This window comes from Salmo salar, chromosome 02, assembly GCF_965601325.2.
Source record: "Salmo salar chromosome 02, fSalSal1, whole genome shotgun sequence".
In the NCBI taxonomy this organism is placed as follows: domain Eukaryota; kingdom Metazoa; phylum Chordata; class Actinopteri; order Salmoniformes; family Salmonidae; genus Salmo; species Salmo salar.
This window is the reverse complement of record NC_138292.1, coordinates 36,283,399-36,301,609: the sequence shown is the minus strand read 5'-3', so window position 1 is coordinate 36,301,609 and position 18,211 is coordinate 36,283,399. Positions and strand designations below refer to the sequence as shown.

At 39.8% G+C, this 18,211-nt stretch overlaps 2 protein-coding genes across 3 annotated transcripts in view; one reads left to right on the top strand and one right to left on the bottom strand.

Annotated features, from left to right (window-relative positions):
- Positions 1–1,980, bottom strand: part of LOC106580670 (uncharacterized) — a 33,872-nt gene extending 31,892 nt beyond the window's left edge. The window contains exon 1 of the mRNA XM_014161990.3: positions 1,714–1,980. The gene's annotated coding sequence lies outside the window, so the exon portion shown is untranslated. The remainder of the gene's footprint in view (positions 1–1,713) is intronic.
- Positions 1,981–7,105: 5,125 nt separating this feature from the next.
- On the top strand, positions 7,106–11,633 carry gpatch4 (G patch domain containing 4). Of its 2 annotated transcripts, none has more exons than XM_014162022.3 (7): positions 7,106–7,224; positions 7,563–7,647; positions 9,347–9,513; positions 9,635–9,748; positions 9,877–9,989; positions 10,165–10,215; positions 10,361–11,633. In XM_014162022.3, exons 2-7 carry the CDS (start codon positions 7,569–7,571, stop codon positions 11,124–11,126), a joined length of 1,290 nt encoding a protein of 429 aa, XP_014017497.3. In that variant the 5' UTR covers positions 7,106–7,224; positions 7,563–7,568; the 3' UTR covers positions 11,127–11,633. The 2 variants fall into 2 exon arrangements, with proteins under 2 accessions (XP_014017497.3, XP_014017487.3); XM_014162012.3 differs by having other exon boundaries at positions 7,110–7,247.
- Positions 11,634–18,211: the final 6,578 nt, after the last annotated feature.

The following is an 18,211-nucleotide window of genomic DNA, read 5'->3' as shown; positions in this document are numbered from 1 at the left end:
AGATGTTGAATTGACATCCGTGCCCAGTGGGTATCTACTTTTGTAAAGAGGTCAGCTGACTACAGACGGATATCAATGTGTTTTCCTGAGGATTTTGCTGAGCTGTCTTGGAGAGCACAGTAAATGCGAGTTTAGGTGCTGTCAGGTCCAGGTGGCAGCGGCTTACTGTGTAAATCACATATCCTATCTTTCATTTCCAGGTGTTGAGTGCTAAAGTGTTTCTATGTGCAACAGCGCCAGGTTCTCCCAAGAGCCTCCATTCATAAGTTATCTTTGGGTACTACACTAGAGGATTTTAGGCCAGTCTGCAGTCCTAAGGGAAAGCTGGGTGAAAACAGACATATACCTCACCTTTAAAACAATAAGATATAGCCATAGAAAAAGTGTATGTGTCATCCAAAGAGGAAATGTGCTCCACATAGATATGAAAACCACTGGGTGTGTCAGATCCACCAGAGGACTCACTATGATTGTCCCATTTGGTATGTTTTCAACTTGAAGTGTTGAAAGTTGACTCAGCCACTCAGACCGTGTCACAATGTGTTCCACACTGCTAGAAGTGACAGCCACCTCTTCCCCACACTTCGTTGCCATTAGTCATGAATCTTGCCTTGCCACAACATAGGCCTCCAGGTCAATTGAGATCTTGGAATTCCCAAGAGGCGCTTAATAAAATGAAAAGACAACAGAGGCGGAGGCTGGCCATTTGGCGTAAGGAAACAACAACCGACCTACTCCCACTGACTTCCTCTGCTCGACATTCTCTAATGGAGGACATACTGCCTGCACATAAAAGGTTTGTGTGTCACAGATAGTAGGACAGCAGCTTTAGACAAGAGCTGTCCTAGTTATGACTAGTCAATAAAACAATCTGGAGGCCCGAAAATGAGTGTGTTCCAGCCCACATCTCTGTTATGAGTTGAGTTCTACTGTTTTGTCATTACAGTCATTATACTGTACCTAGATATTTAAGAGTAAGTCTTGAAAAAACAAACAACTAGGCCTAGTTAAGATACAGTAACATGAATGCACCTATATTCTTTATTGCTAATATAATTACAGTTACTATACTCGATGTGATGAAAATAAACATCAGTAATAAAGATGAAAAACGTTATATATTTGTAACAATATGCAGGTTGAGGTTCACATTTGAGGCACTTTTATGTGGATGACATCTTGCAGTCCTCCTGACTTCAGATGGGGGGGGGGGGGCGGCAAGTGGAACCATCTTTGAAACAACTTCAACCCTAAACCAAGCAACTGCAAGCCTGAACAAACAATACACATTAAGATGGCACTCTATGATAGTCAGATCATGTTTTGCATATCAAGACTGTAGGCTAATCCTTCTAGCAAAATATTAATTGACCCAGTTTAGTTATGAAGATTGAGCATATGGCTATGCCCCATCAAACATTCATGACAAGAAATACTCACAGAAACAGCATTCCAAATACAAATGTTCAGTTTTCACGTGTTATTTTCTATCTACTGATATATATGGTAATATGCAGGCATGTCAGGATGTATTACTGTGTGTGCTGTACATCAGAGAAAAGAGAAAGACAACAGTATGGGAGAGAATAAAAAAACATACAGATCTAAACATGGCCGTTACAGTTTGAATAATCTGCGAATAATCAGGCATAATAATTTTACAATAGAGACTTTATCGTTTGTTTTCTAAACGCATACGTTTTCTGCACTCACCTGGGTGAAAAGCATTTGTTGTTAATCCACTGTATTTGCGGCGATAGTCTATTTATACGACGAAAAATCTCCAAGTAAACTACCTCAAGATATTATAACAAATTTCCAGCGGTGGAAAATGATTTCCAGATGAAGTCAGTGAAGAAAGAGCAGTAGTATAACTTCACAATTTCAGTGCATTGGTTTCTGTCGCATCCATCGGGGGAGGGTCTGTAGTCGCAGATTGTGGATTGAGAGGAGGAGAGGCAAGTAGCGAACTGAAAAATTAACAGGAAAGAAGAACGAGAGAGAGAGAGAAAGGGGAGACAGAGAGAGAGATAATTATAGAATAGTAAACATTTGATTACAATTAGACTTTTCACAATAAACAAAAACTAAATTGTCAAATTGATTTATTATCTTGTCGGAGGCCTAAAGTATATGGTTGATACAGTTTAAATGGGATTGAATTAATAGGTGATGACGTCAAAGTGCACGTTTTTATCAACTCTTTGTCATACATGATCGCTATTCATTACAGTAGCCTAGTTTAAGATCTGAAGAAGTGGATGGGGAGATATGGTCAGGAATTTGTGGCTCAGATTGTAAGAAATAAGGACCAATGACTACTTGATGGAAAAATGAAGAACTCATTGCATGCTAGATTAGGCCTTTAGTGCAGGTAGACAGACCTAGTGCATCAGTGACATCATGTAGATGCAATGTTTGATGAAGGCATCTTTAAATCATTTTTCACCACTGTACAGAACCAATAATTCAACATAGTAGGCCTGGTGTTGTATTGGCGTAGTCATTTAAATGTACTCCTGTTGAAAAATTGCAGTATGCATACTGCACATCATCCATTTTTTGCTAATCTATCTTTCCTCTTGGGGTTTCCCCCTCCCCCAGTGAGTCACAGTGTTTCAGGACAGGGAGGTTGAACACGACCAGACACTGGACACACGTTTTATTGACATTGGGTATTTCTGGCTCACAATATATGTTGCGACTGCTGTGATAACTGTGTGTCTGGGTGGTTTATAGGGACTGTAAGGCAGCAAGAGAAGAGTTTCCTGGTAAACAGTAGGCTGGTGATGATAACTGGGGACTTCAGGACGTGTGTTTTTCCTGCCGCTGAGTGTTTACACAGATAGACAGCACTGCATGGTGGGTTAATGGCGCACACATCCTTGTCATGAGGAAACCAAGAGCCCACAGAAAACATCAAATGGTTTCCTGTAGGCTAGAGTGCCCAACCAGGGTCCTCTGAGACAAAGCCTGACTGGACTCCTGTAGGATGGAACTAATCATGTCCACCTGCCTGCTATGCACTAATTGAGCCTGGGGACGCAGTTAGAATGGAACTGTAGCCTATGTCTCTACACAAATTCAAAAGCAAAGTTAAAATCAATTGAGCTGCAGAAAATAATGTAATAAGACTAATTACATATTATGTAAAGATGTGCTTGACCCTGGCCCATCTGTTGATTTGCAGATTGCTCTCTCTCTATCTCATATGACCCCTGGTGGATTATGAAAGCTTTACTCATGTGGCAAGCTGCTGCTTTAAAATATAAACATATTGTGATAAAATATGATATTAATTATGAATCATTGACATTTTCAAAGCATGATAAGTAAAACAATTACAATGTCTAGATCGCTTCCCATAGGCTCCATAATTATAAGAAACGTGTAAAAATGTTACAAACGGGATGGGTATAAGTTGGAAAGGTTGGGGAAACAGCTGTTGATGAAAACGTTATCACAATGCAATTTTCTCTGGGGCCCCAACATGGGGTTTCTCCATTGGGACCCTAGGAGGCAGGTTGGCAAGAACAAGGGGGCAGGTAGGCCAATTGTCAGAACTGTGACAGGCTAATCAAGAGTCCACTATTGGAAGGATATAGGGCACATTTGTTTCAAATTACTGTAGTTTCAACACAGGAGGTTGGTGGCACCTTGATTGGAGCAGAATAGGTGGAATGGTATCAAACACATGGTTTCCATGTGTTTAATGCCATTACATTAGCTCCGTTCCAGCCGTTATTATGAGCCATCCTCCCCTCAACAGCCTCCTGCGACTTTCACGTATGTATCGGGTAAGGGTTGGTATTGGAATGACAATGGCAATGTTCATTTTGGCTCGCAAGTACAACATTTATCAATTAAGTAAGGATTATTTGCAAATTCAAAACCACTTCTAATCAACTAAAACTGAAAACAAGTTCAGAACGTTGCCGATTGTGCTCGTCGGGGGTGTAATCATTTGTCCAAACCAGTGGAGACTGCTGAGGGAAGGACGGCTCATAATAATGTCTGGAAGGAAGTAAATACAATGGCATCAAACACATGGAAACCATGTGTTTGATGTATTTGATACCATTCCACTAATTCCACTCCAGTCATTACCACGAGACCGTCCTCCCCAATTAAGGTGCCACCAATGTGCCACCAACCTCCTGTGGTCCAAACGAGAGTTACAATTGGACAAATTCCGCTAGGTCCCTCCCCGTTTCGTTCAGTTTGCTTCCGTTTAAGAAACATAAAGTATACACCTCAGTGTTTAGTCACTTCAAATGAAGGGGGAGATTCACGGTGTTTGTGTGAGAAGTGTGCATAAGGGCATGAGACAAAGAAATATGTAGCATTGGGGAAAGTAGAGATATGTGCAGTGGTGGAAAAAGTACCCAATTGTCAAACTTGAGCAAAAGTAAAGATACCTTAATAGAAAATGACTCAAGTAAAAGTGAAAGTTATCCAGTAAAATACTACTTGAGTAAAAGTATAAAAGTATTTGGTTTTAAATATATTTAAGTATCAAAAGTAAATGTAATTGATAAAATATACATAAGTATCAATAGGTAAATTAAAATGTCAAATTCCTTATATTAAGAAAACCAGACGGCACCATTTTCTTGTTATTTTAATGTACGGATAGCCAGTGACACACTCCAACACTGACATAATTTACAGACGAAGCGTGTGTGTTTAGTGAGTCCGCCAGATCAGAGGCAGTAGGGTGACCAGGGATGTTCTCTTGATAAGTGTGTGAATTGGACAATGTTCCTGTCCTGCAAAGCATTCAAAATGTAACGAGTACTTTTGGGTGTCAAGGAAAATGTATGGAGTAAAAAGTACATTATTTTCTTTAGGAATGTAGTGAAGTAAAAGTTGTCAAAAATAGTAAAGTAAAGTACAGATACCCCGAAAAACTTCTAAAGTAGTACTTTCAAGTATTTTTACTTAAGTACTTTACAACACAGGATATGTGTTAATTGTAGGGATGCCCATGGGACTGTGGATCAGAAATGACCAGTGCAAGAGAGGCAGGTTGAGGTTTTCAGGGCTAGAGTAGTGCAGAAGTTATCATATTCTGAGGCACTGAAGAAAGTAGAGGAAGATGGGTCAAGGGGGAGGGACTTTGAGAGGAGTGGTGTGAGTACTGTAGTAGATCTGTACCAGTACAGAGGGATAGGCCAACCAGTGATATACAGTACCAGTCAAAGTTTGGATACACCTACTCATTCCAGGGTTTATTTTTTATTTTTTTTTTTACTATTTTCTACATTGTAGAATAATAGTGAAGACATCAAAACTATGAAATAGCACATATGGAATCATGTAGAACCAAAAAAGTGTTAAACAAATCCAAATATATTTGAGATTCTTCCAAATTGCCACCCATTGCCTTGATGACAGCTTTTCACAATCTTGGCATTCTCTCAAACAGCTTCATGAGGTCATCACCTGGAATGCATTTCAATTAACAGGTGTGCCTTGTTAAAAGCTCATTTGTGGAATTTATTTCCTCCTTTAATGCGTTTGAGTCAATCAGTTCTGTTGTGACAAGGTAGGGGTGGTATACAGAAGATAGCCCTATTTGGTAAAAGACCAAGGCAATATTATGGCAAGAACAGCTCAAATAAGCAAAGTGAAACAACAGTTCATTATTACTTTAAGTCATGGTCAGTCAATCTGGGAAAATTCCAGTTTCTTCAAGTACAGTTGTAAAAACCATCAAGCACTATGATGAAACTGGCACTCATGAGGACCGCCACAGGAAAGTAAGACCCAGAGTTACCTCTGCTGCAGAGGATAAGTTCATTAGAGTTACCAGCCTCAGAAATTGCAGCCCAAATAAATGCTTCACAGAGTTCAAGTAACAGACACATCTCAACATCAACTGTTCAGAGGAGACTGCATGAAACAGGCCTTCGTGGTCGAATTGATGCAAAGAAACCACTTCTAAAAGACACCAATAATAAGAAGAGACTTGCTTGGGCCAAGAAACACGAGCAATGGACATTAGACTGGTGGAAATCTGTCCTTTGGTCTGATGAGTCTAAATTTGAGATTTTTGGTTTTTGTTAGACACAGACTAGGTGAACGGATGATCTCTGCATGTGTGGTTCCCACCGTGAAGCATGGAGGAGGTGTGATGGTGTGGGGGTGCTTTGCTGGTGATATTGTCAGTGATTTATTTAGAATTCAAGGCACACTTAACCAGCATGGCTACCACAGCATTCTGCAGTGATATGCCATCCCATCTGGTTTGCGCTTAGTGGGACTATCATTTGTTTTTCAACAGGACAATGACCCAAAACACACCTCCAGGCTGTGTAAGGACTATTTTACCACAAAGAACGAGAGTGATGGAGTGCTGCATCAGATGACCTGGCCTCCTCAATCTCCCAACCTCAACCCAATTGAGATGGTTTGGGATGAGTTGTACCGCAGACTGAAGGAAAAGCAGCCAACAAGTGCTCAGAATATGTAGTAACTCCTTCAAGACTGTAGTAAAAGCATTCCAGGTGAAGCTGGTTGAGAAAGTGCCAAGGGTGTCCAAAGTTGTCATCAAGGCAAAGGGTGGCTACTTTGAAGAATCTCAAATATAAAATATATTTAGATTTGTTTAACATTCTTTTGGTTACTACATGATTCCATATGTGTTATTTCATAGTTTTGATGTCTTCACTATTATTCTATGATGTAGAAAATAGTAAAAATAAAAACCCTTGAATGAGAAGGTGTGTTCAATCAATTGACTGGTATTGTATGCTTCAGTAAGATTGGATTTTTTTGCATTTATAGCAATGGTTTTCAACTGTACTACAGGGATGGAATGTAAGTCACAGAAAATTAAGGTTGTGGTGGACACTACAGAGAGGTATTTGGGTGTATGAGACTTAACATCAGAAGAGTTACAGTGTGTGTTCTGTGGTGGTGACTTGTACTTTCAAGCTGTTGGCCTGAGTTAGGCCTATATAGATTTAAATAGTGGAGTAGGGTGGTGAGTGTAGGGTTAGATGGTAGGGTATTTGGTGATTTTATAAGTATAAGGGAGTTTTTCTCCAGTCTAGTAGGTGGCGGTAATGCAACATTTATTGGATGCCAACCGCGGTTAAACCTCATCGAAGAAGAATAAGAAGCGTAGTCTTTTCCGGTGCCATGTCAGCCTGCTGAATTTACCTCATGGTTCCAGTAGAACTGTGAAAACGTTTTCATTTATCCCTTTTGAACAACAATGTGAGTCTAGATTACCAGACAAGGTAAAATAATTAGTACCATTACCCCGGTCGTTGTTTATGATTTCATACTCAGCCCTTATTAGTACAGTAATGACTTGCATTCAAGTGTGAATGTTCTCTTAACTAGCTAGCTAGCTTGTTAGCTAAACCAAAACAGATTTTTTTTTTTTTGCGGACTTGCAAACAGAATTTGTATATTATATTTGAGAAAATCGTGTTCTTTGTGCATTACTGTTTAACTATCTAATGCATAAATGTTGAGATCTGAGACTGAAGACCTGTCAAATGCATTGTAATATAGCTAACGTTAGCTAGCTAACATGTTCATTTCTTTAGAAATAAATGGCAGGAACTGTTAAGGAAAAGAGCCGTGGACTGAAGTTTGCAGAGCAACAGCTACTGCGCCATGGCTGGGAACAAGGTAACGTTAATGTTAGATTTTCAGATATGTATTTAGTAACAGTACGGTATAGTCATTTAATGATGGGCAATATGCTAGCTAATGAACATCTTAAGATTACAGGCATGAGTTTCTATATCAAGTGTAACGTTATACATATGTCAGATTGAATTTGCTTGTAAATTACATTAGTAGGCAGGGCAAACAAGTTTTGATGATTTCTGCTATATCGTCAAAATAAATCCATCAGAGCACGTTTTTGGACTCATTCAGCAGTTTTTACCTGATTTAAGTACAATACCTTTGGAAATGAATGTTGAAAGTTCAATTTGTATTCCTGAAACTTGTTTTGAAAATAATGCTGGCACTGCTTCCTGTTGACAAGACATTTGGATAAATAGCCCAATGTCAACAGTTTTTTAATGTGTCCAAATCAATAACCAATAATCAGAAACAGTTTATCTTGAAAACATAAAATGTACTGTCATACATGTGCAACAATTAGTAATCATATTACTTGTATTTTTTTATGTACCAAAAACCCTGTTTTGACAGGTGGCAATAAATCACTGATATCGATTAGGGGGGAAATCGGGTTGTATGCGCTGTTGAAACTGAAAACCACATGACAACTGGACATATTTTTACATCACTGGTTAGAGAACAACCTGCAGAAGACAGTGGGCTACATTGGGGTGATGCATTTTCATTTGGGGGTCGCCAAAACAGAAAAAGAAACACACTGACAAATAAGCAATCACTCATCGAAAACCACATGGAATGTGTACATCACTGGTTAGAGGAGAATTTGTAGAAGACTGCTAGCTACATTTTGAAGTGTTGAACAGGGGGTAAACGTTTGGAGTGTAGCGCTGTTTAAACTAGCACTATTCAAAGGCCACCCAGAATCATGGAATAACCTGTATATGGTTGGTTAGATGAGAACTTATAGAAGGCTGCGATCTATATTTTGGGATGTCGGATGTTGATTTCGCCATCACAAAAAAAGGGAACAAACCACTGTTAACCCAAACGTTGTGATTAGTTTAAGTTATCACGACCCATAGGATATCAACAGTGACAACGGTTGGCTGTTATTTAAGTGATAGTTTGATTGTCAAATCCATTGGTTTGGCCAGCAACTTTTAAAGAGAGACTGACCCAACTTTTTCGTGCCATTTCATTAACGCTGTGTTCTGCGCATCCCAGCACGTGTGACAATCAACGGTACAAAACCAAAGATATTGATCTGTTTTGAGCAATAAATCTTATGTCATCGTGATGACTATATTATTTTATACTAACATCAACAATCTGAGGTAAAAGGATATGTAATTCCACTAAATTTTATGGTTTGAAAATGCAAGCTTGAGTAAGGTAGTAACAAACTGTCCACATTAGGGAAATTAGCGCAATATTCAATTCAATATGGCAAAATAATTAAACATGTCAATTTAAGATGAATGTATATGTTGCCCACTCACAAACTATTGCAACAATGACATCTATTTCTCACTAATTTAACGATTTCGAGTGTAAATATTTTTTTTTTAAATGCGCTCATACACAATTTAACCAGGCACTCTAGACTAGAGCCTCCGTAGTGTCTGTGCAGCAGCCTGAATGTTTGATGTCACTACTAGTAGTAGTTGCCAGTCGTATCTAATTCTGTGTTATGAATGGTAACTAGATCTAATAGAAGACCCCTCACTGTTCACAGGTAAAGGTCTTGGTCGGCAGGAGAATGGTATATCTGAGGCTATCAAAGTCAAAGTGAAATGTGACAAGGGAGGGGTGGGACATCGTCAAGGGGAGCAGTTCACCTTCCATTGGTGGGACCATGTCTTCAACAAAGCATCTTCTAGCCTGGAAGTGGAATCTGGCGAGGTAAGTCCTCAGAATGGGTGTGTGAAATGAAAGATTATTTTACCACTAGGCCACGCACACGCATACACACATTCACACACTTACATTGGGCCTAGGCTACATCTCTACCTTTCTCTTCTAGAATGGTGTGCAGGTGAAGAAGTTGGTGGAGGAGGAAGAGGAAGGAATGATCTCCAACAAGAAGCCAACGAAAGCCATGTTGGGAAGAGACAAACTTTATGGATGCTTTGTGAAGGTACAGAAAAACAAATCCAACTGGAACACACCCATATCTGTGCCAATGAGCTCTCTTGATAGTACAGAAAGATACTGCACATAGGCAAATGATATGGACTGGAACGGTTTTATTTCTCTTCCTCCTAGTCTGCCACCCTCCTGGCAGGACTGGAGCAGCCAGAGCAGAAGTCCTCCAGTACAGATAGCAGCAGCAGCTCTGACGATGAGGACCAGAGACTGGACCTCTCCAGCACCACCAAGTAAGAACCTCACTGCCCAATACCATCCACCACCATACAGGGATTGATATCAGTTTGTGAAGGTTATTTGTTTTCATGTCAATGTGCAGATTAAACCCATACATTGTTAACGACAGTGGTTTTATGTACGCACAGGTTTAAATAATAAATGCTATTTCCCTCTCCCTTTGTATAGGCTATCAGACGCTGACCTGGTGAAGGCTTGTGGAGGACGCACCGCTCACAAGTAAGTTGCTTGTCACCAATACATTTGTAATAAACAAATCACATGAATGTGTGTCCTATCTTGGTGCATGCTGTTGGTGAAGGGCTTGAACCTGGTCTTAATTAGGAAGCTAAACATTGTTTGTCCCTATTCCTGTTCGCAACAGAGGAGCCAGACACGGCCTTACCATGAGTGCCAAGCTAGCCAGACTGGAGCAGCAGGAGCAAGAGTTCATGGCAAAGTATGGCAAGAAAAACCAACTAGCGGCTGCAACACCAGATAGTGTCACCACCACTACCCAACCAGCTGCCCAGATCCCTGAGGATGAACTGACGCATGAGACCCCGGGGAAGAAGGCCAAAAAGAGGAAGAATCACTCAGAGGATACCCGTGAGAATGTGGCTGAAGAGAATGCTGATTCTGCTGTTGTCTCCGGAAGTACCAACATTGAAATGAAGGTGAAAAAGAAAAAAAAGAGGAAAAGTTTAAAGGAGAACACTGGGGAGGTGGCGCTGGTTCCTGTAGAGGAAGAACTAACGTCTGTGGAAGATAATACAGCAGACAACGCTCAGCCAACCAAGAGGAAACGTTCAAAACAGAGGAAGGTGTTGGAAGAGGGCGAGAGCTGTCATCTAAATGGAGAGGTGTGTGAAACTGATGTCATTTCTATAGAGAGTGAAGCCGGAGGAGGTGGTGAAGAGGCTTCGGAGGGAGAAGGTGCCACTCGGCAACAGACTGACTCAGACACTACTACCAAGAAGAAGAAGAAGAAGAAGAAGAAGAAGTCCTCCAAGAACAAAGACGTGGCTGAGGAGATGGAACACTCTAAAGATAGAGAAACCAACCAATCAGAAACTGTGGCGGACTCCCCTCCCAAAAAGAAACCGGAATGGAGCAATGGAGGAAGTGAGAACGGTGGAAGAGGAACCTAAAACAAAAGGTAAAAAAAAAAAATGCAAAGAGGTCAAGCGGACCGTAGAGGACAGGTTGCACGATGTATTGGACTCCATACCTCTAAAAAAGAAAAATAAGAAAGCTAAACAACAGGAACCAGTTTGAGGACTAGTGGTTTCCTTGTTGGAGAGGAAACAGGTCAGGGATTTGGGTCAGCGCTCTAATAACATCTTATAGACACATGAAACCATCGAATGAAATGCAGTATATTTTTAATTAACGCTTATTGCAACACCATGCAAAAAGGATGTTTTGTTTCTTGTCAACATATTTATTTGTATGGAAAGATTCAACTACAGACTGTAATAAGAAAATATATATTTAGTCGTCAACTAGTGTTTTTATACAGCTTCTTGTACGGTGTTCTGTATTGTTAATATTCTCAACATGGATGTTTTAAACAATGTGATATCAACATCAGATATGAGGTTGCTATGTATGAGCACAGTAATGTATTTTCTTTGCTCAATAAACTTTCCTTACTACTTTGTGTGATGAGGTACAAGTGCCAATTAAAGCTGCTGATTTAGAAGTATTGCGTTGTTTATAAAATAGTGATTTTATTAAAAGGGGAACCTATGAAAGCCCTACACAAATGAGTGTTTATTTTTAAATACTCTTTACAATAGATCTTTGACTGTGAACGTGGCTCAATTTACCCTGACCATATGATTCAGCATTCCATTTAGCCAAAGGTGCATTGTTTGGGTTAGTTAAAGCACAATCATGACCCCGCACAGGTTGATGCTTCCAAAACCTGTGAAAAGAATACAATGAATGAAAAAACAATCTGTGTCGTGGAAGATCCACGTTAAGATTTGAAGCATTTACCGTGAATGCAGTCTGCAAACGTGGGAACATTGATTTTACATTTCAATCAAGCTATAATGCGGACCTTCCATGGTACCGATTGAATCCAGCCCTTAGTGAAGAATTGTTGTAGGCAACATGTTTCTGTGTTGTATTTATACTGATTGGAATGTCCTTACACATCAGTCAGATTCTGATTACGTCCATCAACCCAAAGCCATTGACTGTCTTCTGCTATGTCAGTCAGGCCAATCCAGTACCCATGATCTTCATCATAGTAGGATTGAGTGTTGAGAATGAATTCCTGAATGAGAAGTTAAGGAAACCCCAAGTAGATACAAATGAATAAATAGGCTACATTTAAAAGTAAGCCACAGTTCTGTGAGGCAGTATGACAGTGTCTAAACGTTAAGGATATAAGCATCTTATCTGGTCCAAATGAAAGAGATTACGGTATGAAAGTACTTCCTACTTCCTGTAGTCAGTCCCCTACTTTTTTTGAATGGGCTTCAAGCTTATATAATCAAATTCATGAAAAGGCAGTTATACACTGAGTGTACACAACATTAAGAACACATGCTCTTTCCATGACAGACTGACCAGGTGAAAGCTATGATCCCTTATTGATGTCACTTGGTAAATCCACTTTAGATGAAGGGGAGGAGACAGGTTAAAGAAGGATGTTAAGCCTTGAGTCATGGACAGTGAGTGCCATTCAGAGGGTGAATGGGCAATACATTATTTTTGAAGTGCCTTTGAATGGGGTGTGCTAGTAGGTGCCAGGTGCACCAGCTTGAGTGTGTCAAGAACTGCAAAACTGCTTCTTTTTTGAATACTCAACAGCTTCCTGTGCGTATCAAGAATGGTCCACCAACCAACGGACATCCAGCCAACATGACACAACTGTGGGAAGCATTGTCAACATGGGGCCAGCATCCCTGTGGAACGCTTTCAAACACCTTGTAGAGTCCACGCCCTGACAAACTGAGGCTGTTCTGAGGGCAAAAGGGGCTGCAACTTAATATTAGGAAGGTGTTCCTAATGTTTTGTAAACTCAGTGTATAAGATATATATATATATATATATATACACACACAATTCTATTCGTATTCATGTATTGATTTGCTCATACCCGATTCCTTTTATTAAAATATTTGACGCTCAAGAAGTAAGACACATCGCCGAAAGTTAGAAAAGTCTTATTTGAAGCCCATTCTTAGCCTACAAAAACGAGACAACAGGAAGTCCCACTTTCATACTGTATAACAAAGAGCACAGATGTAGCAGTGTTAATGAACTTCATGTTGTGAGGGAGTTTCCTTGAACATACAGTAGCTATAAACAGTTGAAGTCGGAAGTTTACATAAACTAAGGTTGGAGTCATTAAAACTCGTTTTTCAACCACTCCACAAATTTCTTATTAACAAATTATAGTTTTGGCAAGTCGGTTAGGACACATACTTTGTGCATGACACAAGTCATTTTTCCAACAATTGTTTACAGACAGATTATTTCACTTATAATTCACTGTATCGCAATTCCAGTGGGTCAGAAGTTTACATACACTTCGTTGACTGTGCCTATAAACAGCTTGGAAAATTCCAGAAAATTATGTCCTGGCTTTAGAAGCTTCTGATAGGCTAATTGACATCATTTGAGTCAATTGGAGGTGTACCTGTGGATATATTTCAAGGCCTACCTTCAAACTCAGTGCCTCTTTGCTTGACATCATGGGAAAATCAAAATAAATCAGCCAAGACCTCAGAAAAATTTGTAGACCTCCACAAGTCTGGTTCATCCTTGGGAGAAATTTCCAAACACCTCAAGGTACCATGTTCATCTGTACAAACAATAGTACGCAAGTATAAACACCATGGGATCACACAGCCGTCATACCGCTCAGGAAGGAGATGCGTTCTGTCTCCTAGAGATTAACGTACTTTGGTGCGAAAAGTGCAAATCAATCTCAGAACAACCGCAAAGGACCTTGTGAAGATGCTGGAGGAGACAGGTACAAAAGTATTTATATCCACAGTAAAACGAGTCCTATATCGACATAGCCTGAAAGGCCGCTCAGCAAGGAAGAAGCCACTGCTCCAAAACCTCCATTAAAAAGCCAGACTACAGTTTGCAACTGCACATGGGGACAAAGATCATACTTTTTGGAGAAATGTCCTCTGGTCTGATGAAACAAAAATAGAACTGTTAGGCCATAATGACCATCGTTATGTTTTGAGATAAAAGGGGTAGGCTTGCAAGCCGAAGAACAAAATCCCATCCGTGAAGCACAGGGTGGCAGCATCATGTTGTGGGGGTGCTTTGCTGCAGGAGGGACTGGTGCACTTCACAAAATAGATGGCATCATGAGGTAGGAAAATTATGTGGATATATTGAAGCAACAAGACATCAGTCAGGAAGTTAAACCTTGGTCGCAAATGGGTCTTCCAAATGGACAATGACCCCAAGCATACTTCTAAAGTTGTGGAAAAATGGCTTAAGAACAACAAAGTCAAGGTATTGGAGTGGCCATCAAAAAGTCCTGACCTCAATCCCATAGAAAATTTGTGGGAAGAACTGAAAAAGCGTGTGCAAGCAAGGAGGCCTACCAACCTGACTGTTACACCAACTCTGTCAGGAGGAATGGGCCAAAATTCACCCAACTTATTGTGGGAAGCTTGTGGAAGGCTACCTGAAACGTTTGACCCAAGTTAAACAATTGAAAGGCAATGCTACCAAGTACTAATTGAGTGTATGTAAACTTCTGACCCACTGGGAATGTTATGAAAGAAATCAAAGCTGAAATAAATAATTATCTCTATTATTCTGACATTTCACATTCTTAAAATAATGTGGTGATCCTAACTGACCTAAGATGGAATTTTTACTAGGATTAAATGTCAGGAATTGTAAAAAACTGAGTTTAAATGTATTTGGCTAAGGTGTATGTAAACTTCTGACTTCAACTGTATCACATATTTTAATATAGTTCATATTTCACTTATTTGACATTTTTATTGCTTGAATAACCCTTTTAAGCTTGTGTGAATCTCCCTTAAAGCATTTACCTGTAGCAGTGTCCTACCTGTTCCTCTTGACTGCCTATGTCAACCAAATCAGCATTGTTGTTTTTGCAGTGCTGTCTGCTTCTTGCCAGATCCTCCAAAGGTGACCGAGGGGGACTTTAATGTGCAGAAACAGGTAACAACTGGATTGGAACAGCACCCAGCCAACTTGACAAGGTTTGCACTCTCTATCTGTGCAACATCAAACATGCAAAGTAATATAATAATATATACCATTTAGTAGATGCTTTTGTCCAAAGCGACTTACTGTCATGCGTGTATACATTTGTTGTATGAGTGGTCCTGGGAATCAAACCCACTATCCTGGCATTGCAAGTGCCATGCTCTATCAACTGGGCAATAGAGGACAACTACGATCAGCTACATAATGTTTTTGACATTTTAAAGTAACATAAAGCATTGCTGTGACATACATTCTGGACCATCAGCATATGAGAAAATTCAAATGAATGAGGAAATATTAACTGGGATGGAAACTTTAACTTTGGTGTTGGCATCTTTATATGGGCAGTAGTTATCAACTGGGAAAGTCTTCAACTGAAATATGACCCCAAGAGTCCAATTGAGCCCATCCCTGTCTCCTGACAAGTTCATCCTCTCTGCCTTCAATTGCTGGTTTTCAGTAAACACGTTGATGTAATCGCTCTGAAAAAATGTGATTGGCTACACTCAGCTTGCAATAGAGATTCATTAGGTCCTGATTGGCTGCCAGTAGGGATATATGCTCATCTGTTAGCTGCTCCAGTTCCCTCAACAAATTTGTGTTGTTCTCTGAGAGGGCAGTGTTGACTGTGGAGAGAGAAGGACATACTTACTCAACCTGCACCTCTCCAAATGTCATATTATTTTGTCTTTATGATCCACATACTCACAGTAAACACAGAGAGGTATAATGGCTGACACAAACAGGACACAAAGAACCCCCAATCACACTGCCACTACTCGAAAGGGTTGAGAGTGGGAAGCAGGGCCCTCCTCCACTAGGAAGAGCAAAGATAGGAGTGCATTATAGCTATATTTTAATATGCTTCATTAGTGAATCTGACAGTATGTTATTATTCGAAGGAGTCAAATAATTGAACAATAAATGGTGGATATTGGTCTCTTATTTAACACACATGCTGTGGCAGGACCAGGTTGACTTGGTGCACTCCCCCTTGCCTTTACTTCAACATATAGCGTATGTTCTATCTTTTTCTCTTTTTTTCATTCATTTTTACTGTGGTAAGAATGTAACTTGTCACAGAGAGGTACTTGATTAAACCTTCATTTACAATACATTTGGCATCAATGTTCTCCAACACAGAATTGATAAAACAGTCAAATAATCTGGACTTAATAGCTGCCATAACTGGCTCGCTTGCTTTAAGCATCCATCAATTTGAAGATTTAAAAACATGGTGATTTAAATAAAACCGTTTTAGTGCTAGGTCCGGCAGTAAGAATTAGCTTAATTGGTAGAAATGCACTAAAAAAGAGTAAGATAGATGAAGAGAGAAAGAAATGCTAAGACTCAGCTTTTGGTGAAGAACATTTTAGATTTTTTTTTAATCATTGTAGATTAATGCAGCTCTTCTGGCATCCTTCAGATAAAAAGAAAGCCTTAACCAACAGTGTCTGAAATACATGTGTGACTACTGTTAAAGCATTCCTTACTCCAGGACTTCAACAGGTGACTATCAGGAAAGTAAAGAAAAAGAGTCTGTCTGCATTGATCTGTTTCGTCATTGGACGCCTTCATAAGCGCTTTTTCTTTTTTTCTCAGTTTATTTAAAGGTATTTATTTACCTGTTGAAGTGTCCTGGGGTGAGGAAGGTTTTCTTTTTGATTTTCAAGTCCCTCAGTCAAGCACCTGATTCCATTTTTTGTTCAAGCTGGGCTGAAGCTTGTTTGGGTATGCTCTATTTCTACAAGTGTGAATACTGTTGTTATTATCCTCAATAGGATCTGTATAAGTACTTCTGGGTTGACTCTGGTCTGCATTAATTACTCACAGATAATCTCCACCCAGCCGGCTCTCTCTCTCTGTAGCAATTGAGCCTGGGGATGAGGTTACTTCACAGACAGACATTTCACTGTACAGATTCACACATCTGACTCAAAGGGGTATGTTTACGTGCCATGATGGTAACATTGCTGTGTGGTACTCAATATGGAAAGCTGTAAAGCTGTGGGAAACAGAAATAACTATGTTCAGAAACAGAAATAGGATTGTCTTTCATTCCTCTCTTGTTTTAAGGTGAGCATATCTCTGAAGACTTGCATTTCCCTCCTTATACCCTCCAGTCACTGGTTGATTCTTAAAAAATAAGTTGACCGAGCCACATTGACTGGTTACAAGTTCAAGGAAATGCCTTGACTTGCTAAGATGTCAGAAAATGTAGTAATCCTTTTCCCATTTGTCTGTAATAGATATATTAAGTAATTTCCAATATGAATGCAATAGATCTTCAGTACACTATTGAGCCAACACTAAGAGATTGAATGGATGCAGGGTTGCTACAATGTGGATGTGGGCTGCTGCAATGTTGAAATACTGTCACCAGAGGGTAGTAGTGAGGTCATAGTTGGTCAGAGAAAATAGCTACACAACTTGTTATTCCCAATCCTTTATTCAGTCCATCAATTATCCAATAAGATTAATTTGATTTGTTTACTTTGTACAAAAAATAGTCTCATGATATGTGTGTATCAGATAAACTAAAACCATTGTGTACACATTTAATAAAACAATTGCAAATATATTTGCAGACAGTCTTCTACAAAACATTGTCAGTCAAATCGTGAGTTTCTCCAAGTGTCTGACTCAGACACCAATATCAAAAAGAAGAAGTCGTCCAAGAACAAAGAGGAGGATCCAGTGGAGATGGAACACACTAATGAAAAGAAACCAACCAATCAGAAACTGTGGAGGACTCTCCTCCAAAAAAGAAAAAGAAACAGGATGCAGCAATAGAGGAGAGAAAGTAAGGGAGAACGGTGGAGGAGGAACCTAAAATAAAAGATGCAAAGAGGACAAGCAGACAGTAGAGGACAGGTTACACATTGAGTCTATACCCGTCACGACTTCTGCCGAAGTCGGTTCCTCTCCTTGTTTGGGCGGTGTTCGGCGGTCGACATCACCTGTCTTCTAGCCATCGCCGATCCATTTTTCATGTTCCATTTGTTTT

What these genes read in the sequence shown, in the direction of transcription:
- gpatch4 (XM_014162022.3), top strand. Translation starts at nt 7,569, where the DNA reads ATGGCAGGAACTGTTAAGGAAAAGAGCCGTGGACTGAAGTTTGCAGAG. An exon ending in TGGAAGTGGAATCTGGCGAG is followed by an intron (nt 9,514 to 9,634) that starts GTAAGTCCTCAG and finishes TTTCTCTTCTAG; the next exon opens with AATGGTGTGCAGGTGAAGAA. An exon ending in GACCTCTCCAGCACCACCAA is followed by an intron (nt 9,990 to 10,164) that starts GTAAGAACCTCA and finishes CCCTTTGTATAG; the next exon opens with GCTATCAGACGCTGACCTGG.